Below are 23,010 nucleotides of genomic sequence, written 5' to 3' on the forward strand. Positions count from 1 at the left end.
TTATTATTACTTGGTTCCCAAGTCAAAGAATTTGTGAAGCCAGCTAGCCAAGGCTGTGGTGCTGTTTACATCAGAACTTCCCAGGTGGACTCCTGGAACATGGTCCAGTGTGGCCTCCTGGGTCCCGCAGGCCATGCATTCCATGAGTGGGAAGGGGGAACAGATCATATCAGCAGTGATTCAGCTGCTACGTGGGACCAGATGCATATTTCAAGAAATATGTGAGCTACCACCTTACCTTCAGGCTAGTCATAGCTGTAGCTCAGCCTGGCGTATCATGCCATGTACTGTCCGCCCAGGCTAGCCCAGTAGAAAACAATCAATGCCATTCTTCCCTCCAAGCGTCCTGAATTTGTTTGTGAGAATAAGAAAGGTTTGCATACCTACTTTTTAGCATATGATGGTTTCGGTGAACCTTGAAGCAGAGACTTGGCTGATTTATGAGTCTCAGACATCAGTGACATTATCTTTGATCAGATTTAAGTCCCTTCCCTTCAGATGACAAAGGTGATGTTTTCCTCGGCATGACACACCCTTAAAAAGGGTAACGTTTCCGGCACCCCTGGTAGAAGGATGAGGCCTCTCTCTGCTGGAGCTGATTCCGATCAGCCCTGGGGCTTCTGATCCCCCTCACCTTGAGATAAGGGACCTGAGACCCCACAACCTACCATAGCCTATTTGTGATTACCAGATGGGAAGCTCTGTGGATGGCGGCCTCGGAAGATTCCCAGGACGGCCCTGTCCAATAGAACCTTCCACCAAGATGGAAGTGTTCTGTAACTGCACTGATAGGGTAACCACTGTCCACGTGTAGCCACTGAGCCCTTGAAATGTGACTAGTGCAACTGAGGAACTCGATTTTATTTCGTTTCGCTTAACTTAAATGTAAGCAGTGGATTTGGGTTTTGTTGTTGTTGTTTTCATTTTTAGAAGAAACCATGGAGGGAATTCCCTGGCGGTCCAGTGGTTAGGACTCTGCACTCTCACTGCCGAGGGCCAGGGTTCAATCCCTGGTTGGGGAACTAAGATCCCACAAGCTGTGCGTTTGGGCAAAAATAATTAATGAATGAATTAATTAATTTTTAAAAATACCCCCCCCCATAAAAAAGCCATGGATATTCCCCTCTGCCACGCAGTCTGATCCTTTTGGTGCCTTTGTTTTTGCAGCCTTCCGACAAGGAGATGTTCAGCCGTTCAGTTACCAGCCTGGCCACAGACGCGCCTGCCAGCAGCGAACAGAATGGGGCACTCACCAACGGTGACAGTAAGTTCTGCAGAAATACCAGCTATCCACGCAGGCCTCATCACCTGAGAAAGGGCTGGGTTTCAGAAAGTGTGGCTCAAAAACTAGGAAATGTGTTTGTTCTTGCTTACCTTTTGTATTACTACCAGTTTTAGCCAAAAAAATCTCATTTGGATGAAAAGTTAATATCTATGAATTGGCTTCTGTGTGCCATTGTTCTAAGATTTGTATGTATACTAACTCATTTTTTTTTATTTTTTATTCTTTTTGCGGTACGCGGGCCTCTTACCGTTGTGGCCTCTCCCGTCGCGGAGCACAGGCTCCGGACGCGCAGGCTCAGCGGCCATGGCGCACGGGCCCAGCCGCTCCGCGGTATGTGGGATCTTCCCGGACCGGGGCATGAACCCGTGTCCCCTGCATCGGCAGGCGGACTCTCAACCACTGCGCCACCAGGGAAGCCCTGTACTAACTCTTTTTTGCTAACCCGTTTATGCTAGCAACTATAAGATTACCATGACTAATATGACTGCCCTGTAGAGTAGGGATTATTAGTGTTTACAATTTACAGATGAGGCAACTGAAACATTGCTGCTGCAACAAATTACCACAAACTTAGTGCCTTAGAAGAACACAGGTTTATTAACTTGGAGCTCTGGAGGTCAGAGTCTGAACCAGGTCTCCCTGGGCTAAAATCAAAGTATCAGCGGGGCTGCGCTCCTTCCCCAAGGCTCTAGGGAAGAATCTAGTTCCTTGCCTGCTTCCGCTGCTAGAAGCCTCCTGCATTCCTTGGTCCTGGACTTCCCTCCATCTTCAAGTCTCTCTCCGACTCTCCTGCCTCCATCTTTCACTGATAAGGACCCTCAGAATTACACCGCGCCCACCTGGAAGCCCCAGTTTTCCTCCCCATCTCAAGATCAGCTAATAGTTCATCAGTATCCTTAATTCCTCCCTTGCCGTGGAATGAAACACACAGAATCCAGGGAAGAGGACGTGGGTTCCTGAGTGGGGGGTGGGTGGGGGGTGGGCATTATTCTGTCTGGCACAGAGAGGTTAATCACTTGCCTAAGATGTTATGGTCAGTGCTCTGAGGATCTGTAATTTGAACCCTCGATCTGACTCCTGGGTACACCCTTAGGACCACTCTGCATGCTGCCTGTTTCACGCCCAGGATGTGCTCGCTCACCAAAGTCACAGCTACATTTCCACTCCCCAGTTTACAGAGCGCTTTCACCTGGGGTAGCAAATCCTCCTCTTACCTCCAGTTACAGACAAGGAAACTGGGGGACAGTCAGGACTGACACCGGAGGCTTCAGACTCCAGTGCCTGTTCTCTGTCCACCGTGACACAGACATCTAATTCCAGAGGGCAAAAGTTCACCCCCTCCTTGATGATCAAGTATTTAGTACACAGTGGGTAGTGATGGTAACTTCCGACGAGGGTTCCATTATCATTTTCCCGAGATACTCTTCAGGGACACTATTTCTAGTCCTCCTAAAGAGAAGTAATCTTTTTTTTTTTTTTTCAGGATAAGAGGTGAGCACTTTATTTCTTCTTTCACTCATTTAGTTTTTCATGTAAAAACATAGTGGGGTCAACCATGCATTAGACACTATTCTGGACTCCAGGGTCTTAGAGAATCCCACTCTAGTCAATAAAAACGGGTTAAAAACTGTAAGTTATAGGGCTTCCCTGGTGGCGCAGTGGTTGAGAATCTGCCTGCCAATGCAGGGGACATGGGTTCGAGCCCTGGTCTGGGAGGATCCCACATGCCGCAGAGCAACTAGGTCCGTGAGCCACAACTCCTGAGCCTGCGCGTCTGGAGCCTGTGCTCCGCAACAAGAGAGGCCGCGATAGTGAGAGGCCCCCGCACTGCGATGAAGAGTGGCCCCCGCTTGCCACAACTAGAGAAAGCCCTCGCACAGAAACGAAGACCCAACACAGCCAAAAATAAATAAATACATAAATAAACTCCTACCCCCAACATCAAAAAAGAAAAACTAAGTTATAAACCCACACACAGATGTAAAGAATATATACTATATATAAGGAATATATATATTATATAAAGTAAATATATATGAATATACCAGTACAAATACATGTTTAAGTATATATTTACTTTATATAATATATATATTATATACATACACTTATATATCTGTAAAGAATATATAGTATATAAAGAACATACAGTGGAGAGACAGTAATTTAATAACTGGCTCACTGCGGTGTAAGTACCCAAAGGGCAGGACTCATTGGACCTCATTGATGAATGATGTATCCCCAGCACTTCAACCATCGCTGGCACCTAGGAGGCACTCAAAAAACATTTGATAAAGGGATGACTGAATGGCTCCACGCAGTAACATTTCTGTAGCAATCTAAGAATTTCAAATACGAATTTTCTAATTTGAGGTAAAAATGTCGGCACCGGGAGCCAGTAAGATGGAAGGAAGAGCTTTAAAAAGGCACAGGGTAGGCGGACCCTTTGGGATACTGCTTTGGGCACATTTTTGCCCCATTTTTTCCATTGTCTCTCAAACAAAGTGACCTGTGAAGGGGGATGGCTCCCAGGTGTTCCCTCCACACAAGAGGAGGCCAGTAGGGCCAGGAGAGTGGCTGCCACACATACCCCGCCCCCTTGGAGCCCAGCCTCCCACAGTTTGGCCCTATGCAGTGTCACTTTCATCCTTTGGTCACTTTGGACACTGCCTACAAGGAGCCCATCAGGAGTAACAACAAATACTGTATAACTGTGACCCAAATTGATAGCCAAGACAATTTATTAAATACTGTATTGGAAAGATGTAATGGATGGCTTTAGTTTACACTGTGATTGAAATAAGAATATCCACTAACAGTCAAAACATCTGTAATTTACAGCCTCAAGTCAAATAAAAAGCCAGCACTTTGATTTCACCTAACTTGACATCATCTGATTCACTGTAATAATTATGTCAGAAATTGTCTTTCTCCACTTTTAATACTCCCACTGCTTTAGTTCTTTCAGAAGACAGCACCATGACCTGCACGCAGCATTACGAGGAAGTCCAGACCTCAGCTTCAGATCTGCTGGACTCCCAGGACAGCACAGGGAAGCCAAAATGTCATCAGAGCCGGGAGTTGCCCAGAATTCCTCCTGAGAGCGAAGTAGACACGATGCTCAATGGAGAAAGCGCGGACGGGGACCAGGGTCTGGGGATGGAGGGGCCGTATGAAGTGCTCAAGGACAGTGCCTCACAAGAAAATATGGTGGAGGACTGCTTGTATGAAACTGTGAAAGAAATTAAGGAGGTGACGGCCGCCGCCCACTCAGCTGGAGGCCACAGCAGCAGGTCGAAGTCAACTTCCACTGTGAAAGAGCTTCCGGGGCCCCAGGCCAGTGGCAAAACAGACTTTGCCGAATATGCCTCCGTGGACAGAAACAAAAAGTGTCGACAAAGCGCTAATACAGAGAGTATTCTTGGAAATCCACGGGATCCAGAAGAGGAGGCGCCACCCCCTGTCCCCATTAAACTTCTGGATGAAAATGAAAACCTTCAGGAAGAGGCAGAGAGTAAAACAGGAGAAGAAGGGGCCGCCGAGGGGACCAGTGAAACCAACAAGGTGGGCTCCGGCACATTGGTTTCAGAGCTTTTGTCACAATTGGGCGTCTAGCTGATCCTGGGGCTTTCGCTTGCACGTTGTGCTAAGGAATACATGCTAGCACCTTCACGTGCATTGAATGGTGGAAGCTGTTTTAGTGGAAGCTGTGTTTGACTTTTTGTTCCCCCCTCCAAGTAATAAAATACTGAAAGCTCATATTTACAAAATATTTCTCTCTTGGCACCTTTCTTGGATATCTTCCAGTTTTTGCATCATGTCTAATGGGGGCAAGTATTATTTTCTTCATTGTGAAGACCAAGAACTGGAAAGACGAGACTCTTTGCCACCCACTTAGCCTCTTCCACTTGTTACCACCCCAGGCAGTGGGGTGATCTCCCCGCTCCCCGGGTCCCAGAAATCAGAGCACAAGAACAGGCAGAGGGGACCAGTTCACAGGTGCCACTGAGCGTACCTGATTATGTATAGACTTTTATATGAATCAAGTAAGAGATTTTATTTTGTGACAATTTCTAAATAATAACCTGTAGCTCTTAAGTGTAACTGTTCAACAGAGCTCTAAAATGTACTAACAATCCCCGAGCCTTCTCTGTGGGTGTCTCATAAGCTGATGTCTGAGCCACCATAGCTTGGGATTCACATCTCCAGCTGTCAGCATGTCCCTGGGATTTAAACTAGGCCCTACCTTCTTTAGGCAACTGATATCTAATTTCCATTCTCTGCGGAGAAAAAAGTAGGGTTCTCTTCTCAAGTTTTGGTAGGAAGGCCAAGTAGGGACTAGTCAGTCAGTAGTAGCCTTGAAAAACTTGTGGCGTTCACGATCAAAAGGGGAGGCCCGGCTAGGGTTATATAGCTTATACCAAGGAGTCATTCTGTGTAGTGTTCTCTGAATGCATTTCAGCTTTTCGTTTTACCCGTAAAGTGAGCCATTGAGAGCCTCAGTAAAGTATTTATGAATATATTTGTAAAATGCAAAAATGCAGCCTAATTTTTTTGCCCTTTGTATAACTAAAGATAATAAAACTAATGTGACATTTATGCTGCCTAAAGCAGTTAAACCTTCTTTACTTACAAGCATTTGAAAGAGAAGAGAGTTGACTGTCTAACCACTGCTAAGTAAGCAATTCTCCAGATGTCACATTAGAAACTGGAAATATCCATCTGGGAAGCAGATTACCTTTCTATAGTAATACAGGAGTGAATAATCCATCATCTCCATATAAACCATCCTAATTTTAAGTGATTGGGAGAACTTGAAATATTTAATATTCACGCATTTATTTGTAAAAAGATTTTAATGAGCACCTACTATAAGCCACATGATACAGGTGCTGGGAATACACTAGAGAACAAAACATATAAATGAACAAAAATCTCTACCCCCATGGAGCTTACATTTAAGTAAGGAGATAGAGACATAAATACGTATGCAAGTAAAGTATGTGGTATCTTAGAAGGCTTTAAAGTTTAAAGGAGAAAATTAGAACAGAATCCGGGGGTTTGGGGAAGTTGGGTGGGAGTACAATTGTGAATAAAGTGGTCAGGGTACGCCTGGCTGTGAAGGGGCATTTGAACAAAATGTTAAAGGAGGTGAGAGAGTGAGTTGGTACACATTTTGGGGGGCAGAGCAAATGAAGCAGAGGGAATGGCCAGTGTGAAGGTCCTGAGGCCAGAGCAGGCCCGGCCTCTCCAGGAAAGAGGAAGGGGTGGGCGTGGCTGGAGAGGGGAGAGCAACGCTAAGAGAAGTAGGAAGAAAGGTAAGCAGGGCCCCAACCCTGTATGGCCTCGGCTTATTATCTGAATAAAATGGGGTCACTCGAAAGCCTTGAGCAGAAGAATGGCTTAATCTGGGTTAGGAAAGGATCGCTCTGATGGAGCTGAAATTCACCTATGAAGAATGGAAGCAAGGAGACCAGTTGGGTAGCCATTCTCATAAGCAAGACGAGAGACAAGGTGGCTCGGATCAGGGCAGGAGTAACGGGAGACACTAAACTAGAGCCAGGAGATTTGTTGATAGACCAGATGTGGATGAAAGAAAGAGGAAGCAATGAGTCCGGGGTTTGGCCTGAGCCATTGGAAGGATGGAATTGCCATTAACTGAAGTAGAAAGGACTTGTAGGCAGAGCAGACTTGGGAGGCAACTTGGGTGTTCCGGGCTGGACCTATTGCTTTGAGATAGATATTGGTCATCCAAGTAGAGATGTCGGAGAACAGCTGGATGGGGGAGCAGGTTTACGAGGAAGGGCCTGGGCTGGGTTTGTACATTTAGAAGTCAGCAGCAGAGATTTGTTTTCAAAGCTGACATCAGATGAGATCACTGCATGAGTACGTGTGAACGGGAACTAGAAGAGTTCCAAGGACACAGGTCCAGGAAAGAAAAGGAGCCAGCAGAAGAGAGCAAAACAGGAGAGAAAAAACAGGAAAGTACAGTGTCCTAGAAGCCAAGGGCAAACTTTCAGGGAGGAAGGAGTGACCCCTGCATCAGATGCAGCAGGTGGGTCAGGAGAGGTAGTTACACGTGGACTTCAGTGTCCTTGACAAGAGCAGTTTCACTGAAGTGAAGAGGCAGAAACTGGACTGAAATGGGTTTAGAGAGAGAATAGGAAGAGACAAATTATTTGAGTGACTTTTTCGGAGAGCTCTCTTAAGAGGTTTTACTATAAAGGAAGGAGTAATGGAACTGGAAGAAGGGTGGATTGGTTTTGTTTTTAGAATAAATAGCCTGTTTTTACATGAATGGGGATGACTCCACAGAGAGGGGAAAGCTGATGATGTAGACGAAATGGGAGAGATGCTGGAGCTTATATCCACGAGTGAGTGTGAGGGGTCAGAATCTAGTGCACAGGAGGAAAGGATCGTTAAGGAGAAGCATGGAAAGTTCATCTGTGGCAACTGACAGGAAGGAAGGTACATGAATGCAGAGACTGGGGGCAGGTGGGGGAGGTAAAAGTTTATAGAAATTTCTCTTGTTTCCTTCGGTTTTCTCAAGGTCCTCAGCTAAGCATGAGGATGGGTGAAGAGGTGTTGGGAGTTTGGGAAGAGAGGGGAAGACGTGAAGTAGGGAGCTAGGAGACCAGGGACCAGGTGATAGAAGGATTCAGAGCAGCATTAAGGACTCACTCGAGGGATGAGTTCACCAGTGACCAAGAAGGGAGTGGAGTATTTAAAGTATGGCAGTGGAGTTTGACAGGGCAGAAAGGAAGGACGCCAAGGAGAAGCGACACACACAAAAACATTTTGCAGGATTGTAGGAACTGGGTTATGGGAGGAGTGAGCTTGATCGAGGAGTGCTGGTCTGCAGGGGGGCTGCAAGGAGATGGGATGGTGGGGTGTCTGTTTAGGGTAAGTCCGAAGTGTAGCTGGGAGGGTGAGCAGTGAGGTTGGCGGGAGGACAGGGTCGGGGCAGGGAGGTCAGGGAGCTGGGGCAGGTTTGGAAGGATCCCTGTTTGTTGCAGTCAGCAAGAATTCAGGCAGGAGATGCGTTAGAGACAGAATCAGTGAAGCAGGAACCAAAATCATTGAGAAATGAGGCAGGTAGCAAGTGACAAAATGTGAGCTGAGTTCTCCACTAGCTGTGAAAAGTTTCCAGATGACTTAAGAATCTTCCTGATGGCTCAGGCAAGCTGTAGAAATATAAAATTCCGGCACTTGATAAAGAAACCATGTTTTTTTCTTCATCAGTCTTTCCATCTCTCATTGATGATCAATCCTTCAGTGACAATTAGGAATTGAAACAGTAGTCTACGTAACTGTTCGTTTTATTTGTACCTACAGATTCAAATAAACAATCAGAAAAAGTTTCTCTAAGTGTAATACTACTGGGTATGCAAAAACATACTTTTTACGTGTTTATTCCTCAGGTGCTTTATATAATTTCTTTGTAGAAAATAATTTCTTCTCCAGATAGCATTTGAAAACATTTTTGTAGATAGATGGATCAAAGCATATGCACGAGAAAGGTTCGATTATTGACTTCAAACTCCTTTCTCTTGGTTTATGTTTCTTCTAACAGAGATTTAGTTCGTTGTCATACAAGTCCCGGGAAGAAGACCCAACTCTCACAGAAGAAGAGGTGAGTTTTGTTAGTTTTTATTATTATTATTATTTTCTGCGGTACGCGGGCCTCTCACTGTTGTGGCCTCTCCCGTTGCGGAGCGCAGGCTCAGCGGCCGTGGCTCACGGGCCCAGCCGCTCCGCGGCATGTGGGATCCTCCCGGACCGGGGCACAAACCCGTGTCCCCTGCATCGGCAGGCGGACTCTCAACCACTGCGCCACCAGGGAAGCCCTGTTAGTTTTTAAATAACCAGAAAGCTCATGTAATAGAGAATAGCACCTCCTTCCTTGAGTAAATGCACTGTCATGTTACCCTTCATCTGAGAAAGCTAAAGTACACTCTTAAGCATATGGTTGGAGATCAGGGTTTGTGGATGTTGGCTTTATAATGGCTCAGAGAGAGTGAATGGCAGATGGTAAGACAAGAAAGAGGACAAGATGAACAGGTCAGCTAAGTAAAGAAAACTCAGTAGGGAAGAAGGAGCAGAGAAGAATAGAAAGGGGAGGGGAGAAAAGAGGAATGAGAAGAGAGAAATGATAAGTGTGGGAGCTTTAATCAGTCAGAAAGTCCCCTTTAGAAGGAAGTTAATAGTGGGTTGGAAAATACAGGAAATTGGAGCAGGTGGGTGTAGAGAATTTGCTCCAGGCTGGGAGACAGAGGGAGAAGGGCTTAGGAATTTGCGAGGCTGAGAGCAGGGAACTTCAGGAAGTACACGTCCAGCTTGGAAGTAGAGTCAGACATGGCCACCAGCAAGAAAGGATGATATATTCTCCCAAGCACCAGGGCTGAAGATTCACTGGTTAAACTTTCAGTGAGCATTAAAATTGTAAAAGCCACTATTTATTGTATTATTATGTCAAGCTAGACTCAGAGCTGAACACCTTAATTTATCTAGCTACATATAGCCTCTTTCTGGAATGCCTAGCTTAGTAAATTTTGTACATGTACAAAAGTAATGTACATATGCTGGTACGTCACCTCCCATATAGGACTCTGAGTGTTAAAATATGAAGCTAGATTACAATCCCACATTGAAAGTTGAAGGAGCAGAAGTGCTTTCCTTAGGTGATGTTGCCCAACCCCCTCCATGTTTCCTGCTCCATGGAAGGGACCTGCCATCTATCTACCTGGTTGCACAAGCCAAAACCCTGGGGTTATCCTTAACACCCCCATTTTCCTCACTGTCCTCAGATGCAGTCAGGAACAAGTCCCTTCAGTTCCACCTCCAAAGTAACTTTCATGCACCCCCCCAACCCCTCTCCATCTCCACTGGGCCCTCCTCCCCTCATGAGACTAAGGCAGGACCCTCCTACTAGGGCCTGTGGCAGCTCCTTTGCCTCCACCAGCGTTTTTCACTGTCCCGGAGCCATCCCATTTGGTATAAGAAATATGGGAATTCCCTGGTGGTCCAGTGGTTAGGACTCTGTGCTTTCACTGCCGAAGGTGCAGGTTCAATCCCTGACCAGGGAACTAAGATCCCACAAGCCGTGCGGCCAAAAAAACAAGGGGGGAAAGAAAATAGAATATAAAAGATCTGGAAACTAATCCTTTAAAATAAATTGAGGCAGTAAAATTTTAAGTTACTTTTCTTCTTATCTTACATTTGTTTGTGGTTTTTGAAAATAGGACGTGGTTATACTGATGAATGTTTAACATAGAATAAGGAACCGTGATTCCTGTATATTCATTTTAGGAAGAAGATTTAGAAAAAATAAATATGGAAACCATTTATTTTTATATTCATGTAATATAATGTTAGACAGTCCAGACTGAAACTGAGACCTGAATTTTAAGTACTATTATCCCAATTTAACAGAATGATGGGGGAAGGGTTGAATATAAAAAGGAGAGAAATGGGGAAAATGGAGTAATTTATGAGAACATAATAACAATTTACAGACCGAATAATAATGATGAAAGATTTTAAAGAGAAAAATTGCAAAGCTAAATAGCAAGGGGGCTTGAAGAGAAACCTTTTATTTATATACAAAATAAAAATAGTAGTCATAGGAGACAAATATTCAAAAGGAATATTAGAAGACTTGAGAAACGTTGATAAGAGTTCAAATTTCAAATGACAACCTCCGCACATTTGGTTCATGCTCAGAGATAATATTAAGTTGTAAGTTAATGAAAGAGCCTATAATCAAAAAAAAAAAAAAAAAAAAGACTATAAGGCCCAAGAAGACCCAAGTACTTACAAAGAGTCGGGGGCATTAATGGCAGGGACCATGGGGAAGAAAGTAGGGAAGAGAAACAGAAATGGTGGTGAGGGGTCAACTCTCATTACTCTCACAGGTAAAGGTGTGTTTGTCCTCCTGATGTTACCCCTGAAGGTGAGGAATAAATATCTAGGATGCTGGTTCCCTTCATCACTGTCATCCATGACTTACCCCTTTATAATCTGTCCACATTTTTGGCTTGGACCGCCTTATAAATAAAAAGTTCCATATGTTTGCACCTCCCTATGAAAAGCAGAGGATTTTTTTTTTAATTCTTTCTAAATGGAAAGAAATTCTAATTCTTCATTTTGAGAGTAGTATTTTCACTAAAATCTCTAAGGTGAGAATGTTAATTCAACAGTCCTGAAAATGGTCAGATCAACAGGGCAAGAGTTTCCCAAAGATTATTTCTCTGACTCAAAACCTTTGGCTTGTCAAGGCCTGGCAAATCTGAGCCACCAGCCTGTAGTGAAAAGTCCTCATGCAAATGACCAGTTAACATGCGGCAGGCGTGTCTTAAGAAGCTTTGGAGGCCAGCTGGAAGCTTCCTGCACAGTATGTGAGATGTGTGAGAACAGGACATCTCTCCCTGTACTTGCAAAGCCAAGCATCTGTCAGGAAGTATGTTCATTTATTTCCTGGGTGTTTGAATAAATCAATCGCTGTGGCAAAGATAAATACAGGTAATGAAGGATATTCTTACCTATTTCCAAACATGATTTCTAACAATAAAACAACACCTCCCAAATCTCCTCATCAGTCCATTTACTCTATCATCCATTTTTCTATCAAAGAAAATGAAATCTCTCCTGATATGTGTGGCTACATGAGGTACATTAGTGAGACTGAGTAGGTGTGCTTGGAAAATAGGCTGCTCTTCCCATAGGAAAGAGCATCCCATAAGTTGATTGTCTCCTAGTTTTATTCCTGAGTTGGCTGGTTTCAAATAAGAATGAGTTTTCCCACTGAAGAAAATGTAGCCCCGTCTGTAAATGTATATTTAACCAATAGTATGCCGTGAAGTAAAAAAAAAAAAGTGGAAAATGATACTCTGACAGATATAGGTATATGACCAACCAGAATCCAGGAGCTACTCTTCAGATCTCTGTGGTGCAGGAAGAGTGGATCAAACAGTCTAGTTCAGTGGTCCTCACGCTTTAGTGGACATCAGAATCAGTCCATCTGGGACCGCCCCCGACCAGAGTTTGTGACTCAGTGGTTCTGGGGTGGTGCCCCAGAGTTTGCCTTTCCAATAACTGTCCAGATCCTGCTGCTGCTGGTTTGAATCGCACCCTTTTGAGAATCACTGGTCTAATGCTTTTTTTTTTTACCCTTTTTTGTAAAGCAGTCAAACCTTTTTGCAGGTGAAATATCATTCTGATAAAGAAACCAAATAAAACCTGATCTGTAGTCAGGTCCTGGGGGTCTTGAGCTGCCCACCCCACCTGCTCTCCTCAAACCCCTGATGAGACCCAGAGAGGACCTGGTTTTCATAGAATTATGCTACTTACAAAGTTGTAGATGACACACGTAATTGTCCTGGAGTTACGTACTCCAGGATTAGTACAGATAATGAAGAACCCATTTCTGGGTATATAGTCAAAGGAAGTGAAACCACTGTCTTGAAGAGATACCTGTACACCCATGTTCATTGCAGCATTATTCACGATAGCCAAGTCATGGAAGCAACCCACGTGTCCGTCAATGGATGAATGGATAAAGAAAATGTAATTTTATACACACACACACACGTACGTACGTACGTAATGGAATAGTATTCAGCCGTAAAGAAGAAGAAAATCCTGCCATTTGTATCAACATAGATGGACTCGGAGGGCGTTATGCTAAGTCAAATAAGTCAGACAGAGAAAGACAAATACTGTATGTTCTCACATATATGTGGAATCTAAAAAGGCCAGACTCATAGACATAGAGTAGAATGGTGGTTGCCACAGGCTGGGGACTGGGGGAAATGGGGAGATGTTAGTCAAAGGGTCAGACTTCCATCTGTAATAAGTTCTGGGAATATAATGTACAGCATGGCAACTAGAATTAACAATACTGTATTATATACTTGAAAGTTGTTAAGAGAATAGCACTTAAATGTTATCACTACACACCAAAAAAAATGGCAATTACGGTAATGGAGTTGTTAACTAACCTTGTCGTGGTAATCATGTCACAACATGTGTGTCAAATCATCCTCTTGCGCACCCTAAACTTATATGTGTTGTGTGTCGGTAATATCTCAATAAAGTCTTAAAGGGACACAAAGGGACACACACACACACACACACACACACATAGTCCTAAAAATCTAGCTTATCACTAAAAAGGGGGAGGGAGAAATCAAGCTTGAAGCTTGTTTATTCACTTCACCCTTTGTTTTCTAGATCTCGGCAATGTATTCATCAGTGCATAAAAAAGGACAGCCAGGGAACAAATCAGGACAGTCACTTAAAGCACCAGAGTCCACCTATACCTCCGTCCAAGGAGCCGCTCCGAGGTCGCCCTCTTCCTGTAACGATCTCTATGCTACTCTTAAAGACGTGGAGAAAATTCCCAACAGCGTCAGCACTCTTGCAGCAGCAGGGAGGCCCAGCGGCGAGGATCCCGAACCAGATTACGAAGCAATACAGACTCTAAACAGAGAGGAAGAGAAGGCTGCCCCGGAGACCCACAGCCACCACGGCCTTTTCCCAAAGGAGAATGACTACGAGAGCATCGGGGACCTGCAGCAATGCCGAGACATCACCAGGCTCTAGCAGCCCGGAAGACAACCCAGCTAGCGTAGGACCAGCCGGCAGGGCCAGTGCTGTTGCAGAACACAAGAAGCAGTGTCAGCCACACTGCATATGCTGCTTTCGGAAAAGGAAGATGACTGGAGATGCCGAAACCGCTTCTCAGTTTGGAGAACAGTGAGGTACACACCCTACTGCCAGGGCACGGGCACACCCAAGCACACCTCCCTCATATACCCACACCCTCTGGAAGGATCCCAGCTGTCGGTGGTCTCACCCTCTTTGTGAAGAAAGCCACATAGTAAGGAAGAAAAGCACTCATCCGAAACCACCGCTCACCTGCCTGAAACACTGCCACTCCCAGGGGCCGGGTTTCTCTCCCTTTCTCCCCTTTCTGCTGCCTGCTACTAACGGTAAAATGAACGGCTTTTTTCCCCTTGAAATCTTCTGATTTATAATGGTTCATTCCAAGGATATTCTCCCACCAGCCTGGCCTTTGCCTTCAATGTGGGTGTTTTTCGATGGTAAGAAATTGTGGTTGCTGCTTCCCTACCGCTCCCCAGTCCTCTTCAAGCAGCTGCCCCTGGGAACCGGGACCGGCCAGTGGATAGGATTGGAGATGCCCCTTGAGCTTCTTAGCTCTTCATTCCTTCTGATTCGGGCAGTCCATGTCAGCAGCCTCTCCCAAAGTACTTGAAGTCATTGTTAGATGCTTTATTTTATTTTTATAGTCAAAATGGTTTTTTCCCCAGTATTTGAAACTCTTCAGAGCCTTCAATGAATATCGTGGTACTTCCATACTTCTTTTGGCCCAGAGCTCATTCCTCCAAAACAGAGAGCCTTAATCTCTATGTTGGGACACAGACCACATGTTTGGATGGCAGCCACGGCTTCCATTTCCCAAGGGCTGTGAACTTGAATGTGTATTTCTGATGACCCCCGCTGCCACACCAGCCGTGCGGGATTTCATACATGAACTGCTCCCCTAAGGTAATCTATCTGAGATTAAAATATAGACATTTATTTTTGTTATATAAATTTATAAGGTATTTTATGTTTAATGCCTAATTTCTAGAAAGTGCCAGATAAAATGTATATTAACTATTTTGATTTGATGTACAATGATTTGTATTCTCATTTTGAAAAGACACCATAAAGCACATAAGCCGGATAATTAGGAGTAGTTGTTACCTTTTTTCTAACCAAGTGTTGAAAACACTGAAGGTTTTTAAAGACTTGACTTTTCAAGTGGTACTTGGAGCTCCTGGTCAAATCATCCGGCTCACTGGAGAAATAAGTGGAATAAACATAAATGATCATTTTCAATGGTTTGTGGTGGGAAGTACTGAAATATTTGACATGCTAAAAATGGAAGGAGGAACAAGATATGACTAGGGATGACTGTGAACAATTAACCTCGAGAAGGTATTATAATTTCATTAAGTTTTAGCTACTTTTTTAAGAAAAAGGTGATGAATTCTGCAGCCTGGTGCTTGCAAATGTAAATTGCCTATTGGGACTTTTTTTTTCCCCTTCATTTTACAAAAATCAGTTGCTGAAATAACTCAGATTGAGAGCTCAGCCTGGTTTGAATTTAATCATCTCTCTAGATTTTATAAGGCCAACATTGGGAAGCTTGTTCACTTTTCATTTTAAAATGAACCTGGTTGAAGTGCTATTATGCAGTGTGGGCTACAGAAAAGGAGCTTTTCCTGCACTGCTAAAGAAAAATAAAAAGAGGCAATTATTCTGTACTGCTGTGACATCTGTGACTTTTCAGATTGAATAATCTTGCTGTTTTCGCTCATTATGATAAAGAATGCAATTGGGAGGATGAAGCATCTTGAAAATTGTAGGGACCAGCTCCCGGGCATGTTTTTTTCCATTCCTTGCATTCATGGCGTGATTTTGTGACTGCTCTGTAATATGTTTCTGAAATTGTAAAGTAGCTCGGTTGGGGTAAATTGGTTGGTTGTCGTTATTTTTCAGTGAGCCTGGTCTCTCCCATGAAGACTTCATGTGTATAAGCACAATCATCATTGATCAAAAGATCATGGCGGAATAACCTTGGATTAGGGAGAAGTTTATCAGGAAGGTGCAAGGCCCCATGCTCTCTGAATTCACATCCTTTGTAAGCACTGGTTCGCCCAGTGAGTCTCATGGCTTAGTGTGAATGAGTTTGACCCGACAATCTTGACTCTGTGGGGTTGCATTGTACCTGGTGACAGCCATGTCACACTGCACACCTAGCATTGTGCATGCTGCAGGCTTGTCCCTTATGAGCCCCTGACTGCTCAAAAGTTGTAATTCATGATGTCTTACTTATTGCCAGGGTGTGATCTCTAAAGGGTAAAACCATTTCTAGGTAGAGAAGCTCTTTATAAATAGTCATATCATCCTGAAATTTCATTTTCAGAGTTCCCCCAGAAGTTTCAAAACCAAGGCTATGCCTTATGGCCATAAAGTATGCAATGAAATATCTCTCTTGACTTGAAAACCTGTGCTAAGAATAAGTTGTGATGTAAAGTATTGAAAGGAGCTCTAAGGCCCTCCAGAACAAATCCTAAAAGAATAAGTGATAGCACAGTCCGTGAGTGTCGGGGCGGGGGGGGAGGGAGAAGCAGAATAAACTTCAGGAGATGGCTCTGCTCTTTAGAGCACTGGGTAACTTACTGAAGTATATTTATTGATGTAGCATCACTGTTTGGACCCTAAAGTACAGTATTTCATAAACTTCATCACTTTTTACTTTATTTGTTGAAAGTTTGTGCTAGAATCTTTGAGTTGGAAGCCTATGGCTTCTTTTAAAAAACATTTCATCCTGAATTAAATGCTACATAGTTTAAATATATGAAAGGATATTATAAAAAAAAAAGAGTTTACTATATCTTTAAAATGTTGACACCCATATTATGTATGCATTCAACTATAATAACCTAGGTAGGTGAAATTTATACAAAAAGATAAAAATACGTTTAGGAATTTTTTTTTGTCTTATAAATCAGAATTATAAACCTATCTTGCCTAAAAGTAGGATCTTTGTTTTTATTCAGATATTTTGAAAGTTTTGAAGAAATTTTTGTCCTGCTTTTACTGTTTCTCAAATATTGTCAGCAGGGAAGTGTAACCTGTTTTATATGAAATGTTTGAGGAAATTTTAAATTCTAGAAGAAAGTAATTTTTGCAAATATGTTTGCCACAAATTTTTTTTTCTTGCCCTGCATTAAATTACATCATTAGGGCTATTAAAGCTTTTGAGGGTACCACTCTTCGTGGGAAAAAGGCTAATTACTCATTTCTCTGCCCTTAAAATCCAAGAGTTAATTCTAATTGAGTGCTAAATTAACAATAAGTAAACACAAAGAGCTGAAATTTAACCTCAGCATGTCACTAGATCTGTTTCTCATATTTGATTTTCATTTTTCGAATTAGAGCATTTACTTACTTTTACCAGTAACTATATAAAAAATATATATATATATATGTTGTATAAATATGATACACACACACATCCATATATACACACGTATATATATAAAGTTGCTCTGGTGCTTAATTAATTAGGATACATCCTGTCATTTATTTTGAGTGTTTATCCTACTAGTGTAATGACTATTGTCATAAAAGCAGAATAGAAGAAACAGTTCTCCAATCATTTTCATTTGTAATTACAGGAAAACCATCTTAAGTTGCCCTCATTGAATTTTTCTAGTTAATGAATTCAGATTTTAAACTAGGTCCATCATTCTCTTAGCTGAAAAACAGTGGTACGTTTAAATAGTTTTATTCATGCAACTCCCTACATATTCAACCTGACAAAAGGGAATGAAAATAGGTGTCCTCTTCAGACAGGCATTTGAAGACAGATTTGGCCAAAGGCAACAAGAGCCCCGTGAGCCAGGATGGCGCCATGGCCAGGTAACCTGCCCACCGGGGGGCAGAAGCAGGGACCCGTTATTACATGAGGGCATTTTATTTCCCTGTCTTCAAAAACCATGAGATTTTAGCACAGAATCAACAGGCAGTGGTGGAGGATGCTGTGCAGAAGAGCCACTCTGAGATGGTGATGTAACATGGCTAGAATCCCAGAGCCTCAGTTCAAGACTGACTTAGGATTTTGTAAATGCTCCTTGTAATAGTTGCCATGAGTCCACGTGTTCTAGTGATGCCATTCTTCTGAAAGTGTTGATTTCTGGTACCCAGCTAGCTTAGCTTTGGCTGCGGGAAGCACAGTAGGTACCCATGGTTATTTCCTGGAAATCTTGGCAGGCTTATTGTACTGTGTAACTGGGAAAAGTTAAAGTGTAATGTTTAGTGTTAATAAGTGACTGATGTGAAAGTAGGAACATGTGTCTATAATATCAAATATGGCTTTATTTGCAGTGAAGTCTAAATTTCTTGTCCTGTAGTAGTATTTTCTTGCTCTGTGTTGTACCTTTTCTTAAATACATTATTCCTGACAGTATCATTAGATGAGTTGTATACACTTAGAAAGTGTTTGACTAGAAGAGATCAATCCAGAAACTGTGTTAAATTAGAGTCTTCATCTGGAATCACCATAGTAAATTAAATAAAATCATGGTCCGGAAGAGAACAAACATTCATAAAGGGTTTTTTTTTTCCTACTGCTCATTTTAAAGTTGTATTTACATCCAGTCTCTGATATTTATAAAGTATTTCATTGTTTTTCCAGGTTCTTCTTTTATTTAACTAGGAAATAGTAGTTCAGATTTTTCTTAATGCCAGATGAAATGAGAAATACAATTTTTACTTAAAAAAGGCAATTTTTTAAAAAGCATTCAATTTGGTAATCATTTATCTTAATGCAGTTAGATTTGACTTTTCTTTGCTCTCCACTTATATACTATGGGTGTTTTTTAAAAATGTATTGTGCTCTGTCTCAGATCACCTTGTGTAATGGATTGTAAAGGTTGGTAATTGTCATTCCTCAGACTTCTGTATATTAAATTGGCAACAGTAAAATAGTTTAATGTCATTACCTCTTAAATATTGCATTGTATTAACACGCTTCATGTTTTCAGGGGGAGTTTGAAATATAACTAAACAAATAGGAATTTACATTTCACTGTGCGTGCATTTTTTTCCTCATAAAAATAGTTTCCAAAAAAAGTGACATATTATCTGTTAGGTGGTCCCAGTCATTTTCAGAGTACTCCTGTTACTCAAAAGTAATTCATGACAGTTAGCATCATTGTGACTCATTGTCTCAAAAAGGTCTGTGTAATGGTCAAATTGTCCAATTCACAGAAGAGTGGGAAAGTTGTTTTCAATATTGCGAGCGTTTAAACCTTCTGTCACCTTGCATAGCACCACCCCGGCCCCTCTGTGTCTGCTACTCCCAGTCCATTCCATTCCCTCTTTTCTAATACCGATTGCAATCTTCAGTATCACAGACGCGGCCTGGCAGCATGGAAACCGTTCCCCAGCACCTCCTGGCACGAAGACAGCTCTGCCCAGCTCACGTGTGGGCTATCTCGATAAGGCATAGATCCCCCTGGGGAAGCAGATGCCGGGTGTTATTTGCCATGAACTTTGCTAAACCATGTACACTCTTGCCCACATCTTTCGTGAGAATGGTTGGCACTGAGGATCCATGGAGAAGAACTTTTTAAAAATTCTGTTGAGGACTCAGACTCACAAATGCAGAAAAATGAGCACTGTGCTCTAACCAGGTAAGCTCACAGGTCCCCTACAAGGTATTGAGATTGGAGGGAAATCCCTGGAACAGCAGACCAATAGCTGCCCATAAAGTAGAAGGGCACTGATTATTTTGAGAGGGAAAAAAAAACCCAAAAAACTCTTTTCTGTAAGAATTAATCACTTCTAGAGTAAATTATGTGTAACATTTCTTAGCCACGTAGCTATTGCACCCCATCCCCTGAGAAACAGTGCTTATGAGTTATGTGAGTTATAACTAGTTTGAGCTCCTCTCCAGGTCTCAAGGAAATGAGAACGTTCAAGCATCTGACTCTGGAGTTACCAGATGTTGAACATAACTTGGCCATTTATAGGCAAAATCCCTGCTGTTTGGTGATGTTAGGTGATCCAGTGGCTGAGGGTCTCACGTTCTGCACACCTGAGGATCCAGAATGTGTTTAGTTTTGATTCTTTTAACCTTCACTCTCATCATAGCTTATTTGAATGGGTATCTAGAGTGTAATATTTTTTTCCAAATTAACAGAACAGATATGTTCATTCTCATTATACATTTAATTCTTAAAAGCCTATCTAGTATATCAGTTAGGCACCCTTCACAGGACAGTTAAGGCTAAAACAGAGAGACCAGTCTCGTCCCCTGGAGCCTGCATTTCAGAACCGACTTGTTGCAACGTCTGGTTTTATTTTGTTTTGTTTGTTTTTTTAACTCAACAAGTGGGAAACAATGAGTGTAAACAAACTCTTTCCTTTTCCTTTTTTAAGCTTAAGGAGAAAAAGAAATGTAATTTTAGCTCCTCATTTAGGTAGTAAAGGCTTCCCTGACAGACAGCAGTGCCTTTCCCTAGGCAAAGAGACTAGAACCAAAGGCCTGAGTCGGTCTTTGAACATTCCTTTGACAAGTTTTTATGTATTTTTAATGTCAGACCCATAGATGAACCTGACATGATGATCATGACCCATCCAGTAAGTGTGCTTGCTTTTTTCGCATTCATCTTTTTAAATATAAGCTTCTCTGTTTTTCCTGGAGCCGTGCTCGAAACTTAACTCCTGTGGGCTACTCCGCGGCTGCCTCCTGATGTCCTGGAGATTTGGTGGCACCATCAGCAGTGCTTTGCTCTCAGGGAGAAGCTCGCGGAACGTGTTGGGAAAGTTGAATTTTACATCCACGTCAACAGGCGTTTGAAAGAGTCCTGTATGCCTCAGATTTTTGACCCTTTTTAAAATTTTTTCTTTATTTTTTTTCTGAGTACCAACTACATATTTGATTCTCAGGGGGTGGGTAGGGCAGGAATTAGAAGTAAAATTTGAACTAAGTGATGTGGGAAAGACTTCCTGCCCCTGTGTGTGTGACTCTGGAAAATATTTTATTCCAATGCCCTGCCTACCACTCTGAGTCTCTTGAGAAGCACACCGTAAATGTATATATGATTGAGAAAGAATATCTCAAAGACTTAAATTATTGTTTAGGTATTTTTTTCTTTGTAAACTCAGGAATAAACCTGGTTTGTGCATGGCAGAATATGGCTACCAAAGCTATAATTTGTAGGTAACTAGGTGCATTCTTTCAAATATATTTCATTCTAACTTTTTTAAAAACTGGGGAAAGAAACTCCTAGTAATGAAAAACCAAAACCAACAAGAGACTTCCATAAACTCTTTCTAGAAGAACATAGTATCAGTCTAACCTCTGCCCCAGAGTGTTTGTTTCTTGCCTATAGTATTTCAACAATTTTTATGGGAGAAAAAAATGCACGTTTTTATGTCTTGGAAAAATGAAAAGTATTGAATTAAATTCTCAGAGGGGACAGTTTAGTTTAAAGAGAAGCATTGGTTTTGGAGATCAACTCATGGCTCTGTGGTCCCCGTTCCAGCACTGACTTTACTGTGTGACCTTGAGCAAATGATTAACTACTCCGTACCTCAGTTTCTCCATATACAAAATGGGGATAATGATACCAACCATTGCCTACCTCATAGGGATGTTATGGGGGCAAATGAGATAATATAAATACAAATGCTTTGAATTCTGTAAGAAAGGTGCTATATAAGTTGAAATTGTGTTATTTTTAATGATCCAATTATTAATTATGTTTAAGGTTTAACTAATAGCAATACTGTTAGTCATGTTAAGAATAAGTTTCAACTTGATGCATATTTACAATTCTCTTCTGTGGCCAGATCTTGATCATTTATCCAGTAATGGTACCTAAGGAACTGAAATGGATATTTGTTTTCTGTGTATTTTTGCCCATAGTATTTCTACGCTGTATGTTCCCAAAAGGCTGGAGTTCAACTTGTCCTATCTTATAGTTTACATGTAATGAACCTTACTCAAGCTGTATATAAAAGTATAATTACATGTAAATAGCAGGTGCATTGTAATTAAAGGCACTTATCAACTTGTCTTTGTTCTTTTTTAATTGCAATAAAGTTCAGTTTTACATAAAAGCTTGTTAACATTCATTTACTATTTGGGAAGATCAAGAATGGCTCATTTACATGCCCTTAGGGCATCACCAGGGTTTGAGGGTTTTACCAACCAACTCACCACCTGGCAGGAAGGAGGTCGTGCCTGATGAGCAGGCTGTGCAGTGGAGTGATTAGAGTCACAGACTCTGCAGAAAAGGACCTGAGTTTGAGTCCCAGCCCTGTGGTGACTTTGAGGAAGCTGTGAGACCTCTCTGTACCCCTGTTTTCACCTAAGAAGTGAGGGATCGTAGTATAGAACCTACTAGCAAGGTCGTCTTGGTCATCCCCAATGAGGGACTGAGCATGGCACTGGAAGATGCTAAATGCTCTGTAAATGCTAACAGACCCTTTTCACAAGCCTGGGAAAATGTTGGTGACATCTACCCACAGAGCCAGCCATTCCTGTGAAGAAATGCAAGCTGAGAGCAAATAATGCCCCAGGCCATGAGGAGAGCCCACCTGCTTGAGGGCAGAAAGGGGTGTAACCCAGCAGGAGGTCTCAGAGCAAATGGCTTTGGTCAGCATCTGACCCTGGTTGCCCCTTTCCTAATCACCAAAGACAGACCTGGAGGCCAAAAGGTGAAGCGAGGGAGGGCTCTCTTTGGCATGCTCCTGTATCATTTGTGTTTGTGCCCCTCAACTCCAGGATACCCCCAAACCCACAAATTTCCTCTTATAAGACCCCCCAGACCTGACACCCACCCACCCACCCACCCACCCCCCGGGCCTTTCCCATGCTCCCTTCTTTGGCCCCTTCGCATCTGTGCAGTTATAAGTACTTACCCTGTTCCAAATTTGCCCTGGACTGACCTGCTTATTTCTAAGGAACCAATGCCTCCCTGTAACAGTAAGTTACTATCCTCACTTAACTCCTAGACTATCGACGGTTTAAGGAGTTTGCTGCCTGTCACAGTCTTGGGCCCAAATCACCCTTAACGCACCCTTGACTCTCATGATGAACATTGCAAATCCATGCACCATGTCTGAGTCTGAGCTCA

General features: G+C 42.5%; 1 protein-coding gene across 3 annotated transcripts in view; it reads left to right on the forward strand.

Moving 5' to 3' along the window:
• Positions 1 to 21,947, forward strand: part of PAG1 (phosphoprotein membrane anchor with glycosphingolipid microdomains 1) — a 143,043-nt gene extending 121,096 nt beyond the window's left edge. For 2 of the 3 annotated variants that reach the window (XM_022555032.3, XM_030763749.2), the window contains 4 exons: positions 1,168 to 1,264; positions 4,245 to 4,849; positions 8,859 to 8,918; positions 13,517 to 21,947. In XM_022555032.3, the coding sequence (XP_022410740.2) occupies positions 1,168 to 1,264; positions 4,245 to 4,849; positions 8,859 to 8,918; positions 13,517 to 13,888 (1,134 nt within the window). In that variant the 3' untranslated portion in view covers positions 13,889 to 21,947. The remainder of the gene's footprint in view (positions 1 to 1,167; positions 1,265 to 4,244; positions 4,850 to 8,858; positions 8,919 to 13,516) is intronic. The other variant, XR_016388546.1, reaches the window with a different exon arrangement.
• The last annotated feature ends 1,063 nt before the right edge of the window (positions 21,948 to 23,010 follow it).

This window comes from Delphinapterus leucas, chromosome 17 (genome assembly GCF_059928025.1).
Source record: "Delphinapterus leucas isolate spDelLeu-1000000601 "Yukka" chromosome 17, BTC_Dleu_Yukka2, whole genome shotgun sequence".
NCBI lineage: Eukaryota > Metazoa > Chordata > Mammalia > Artiodactyla > Monodontidae > Delphinapterus > Delphinapterus leucas.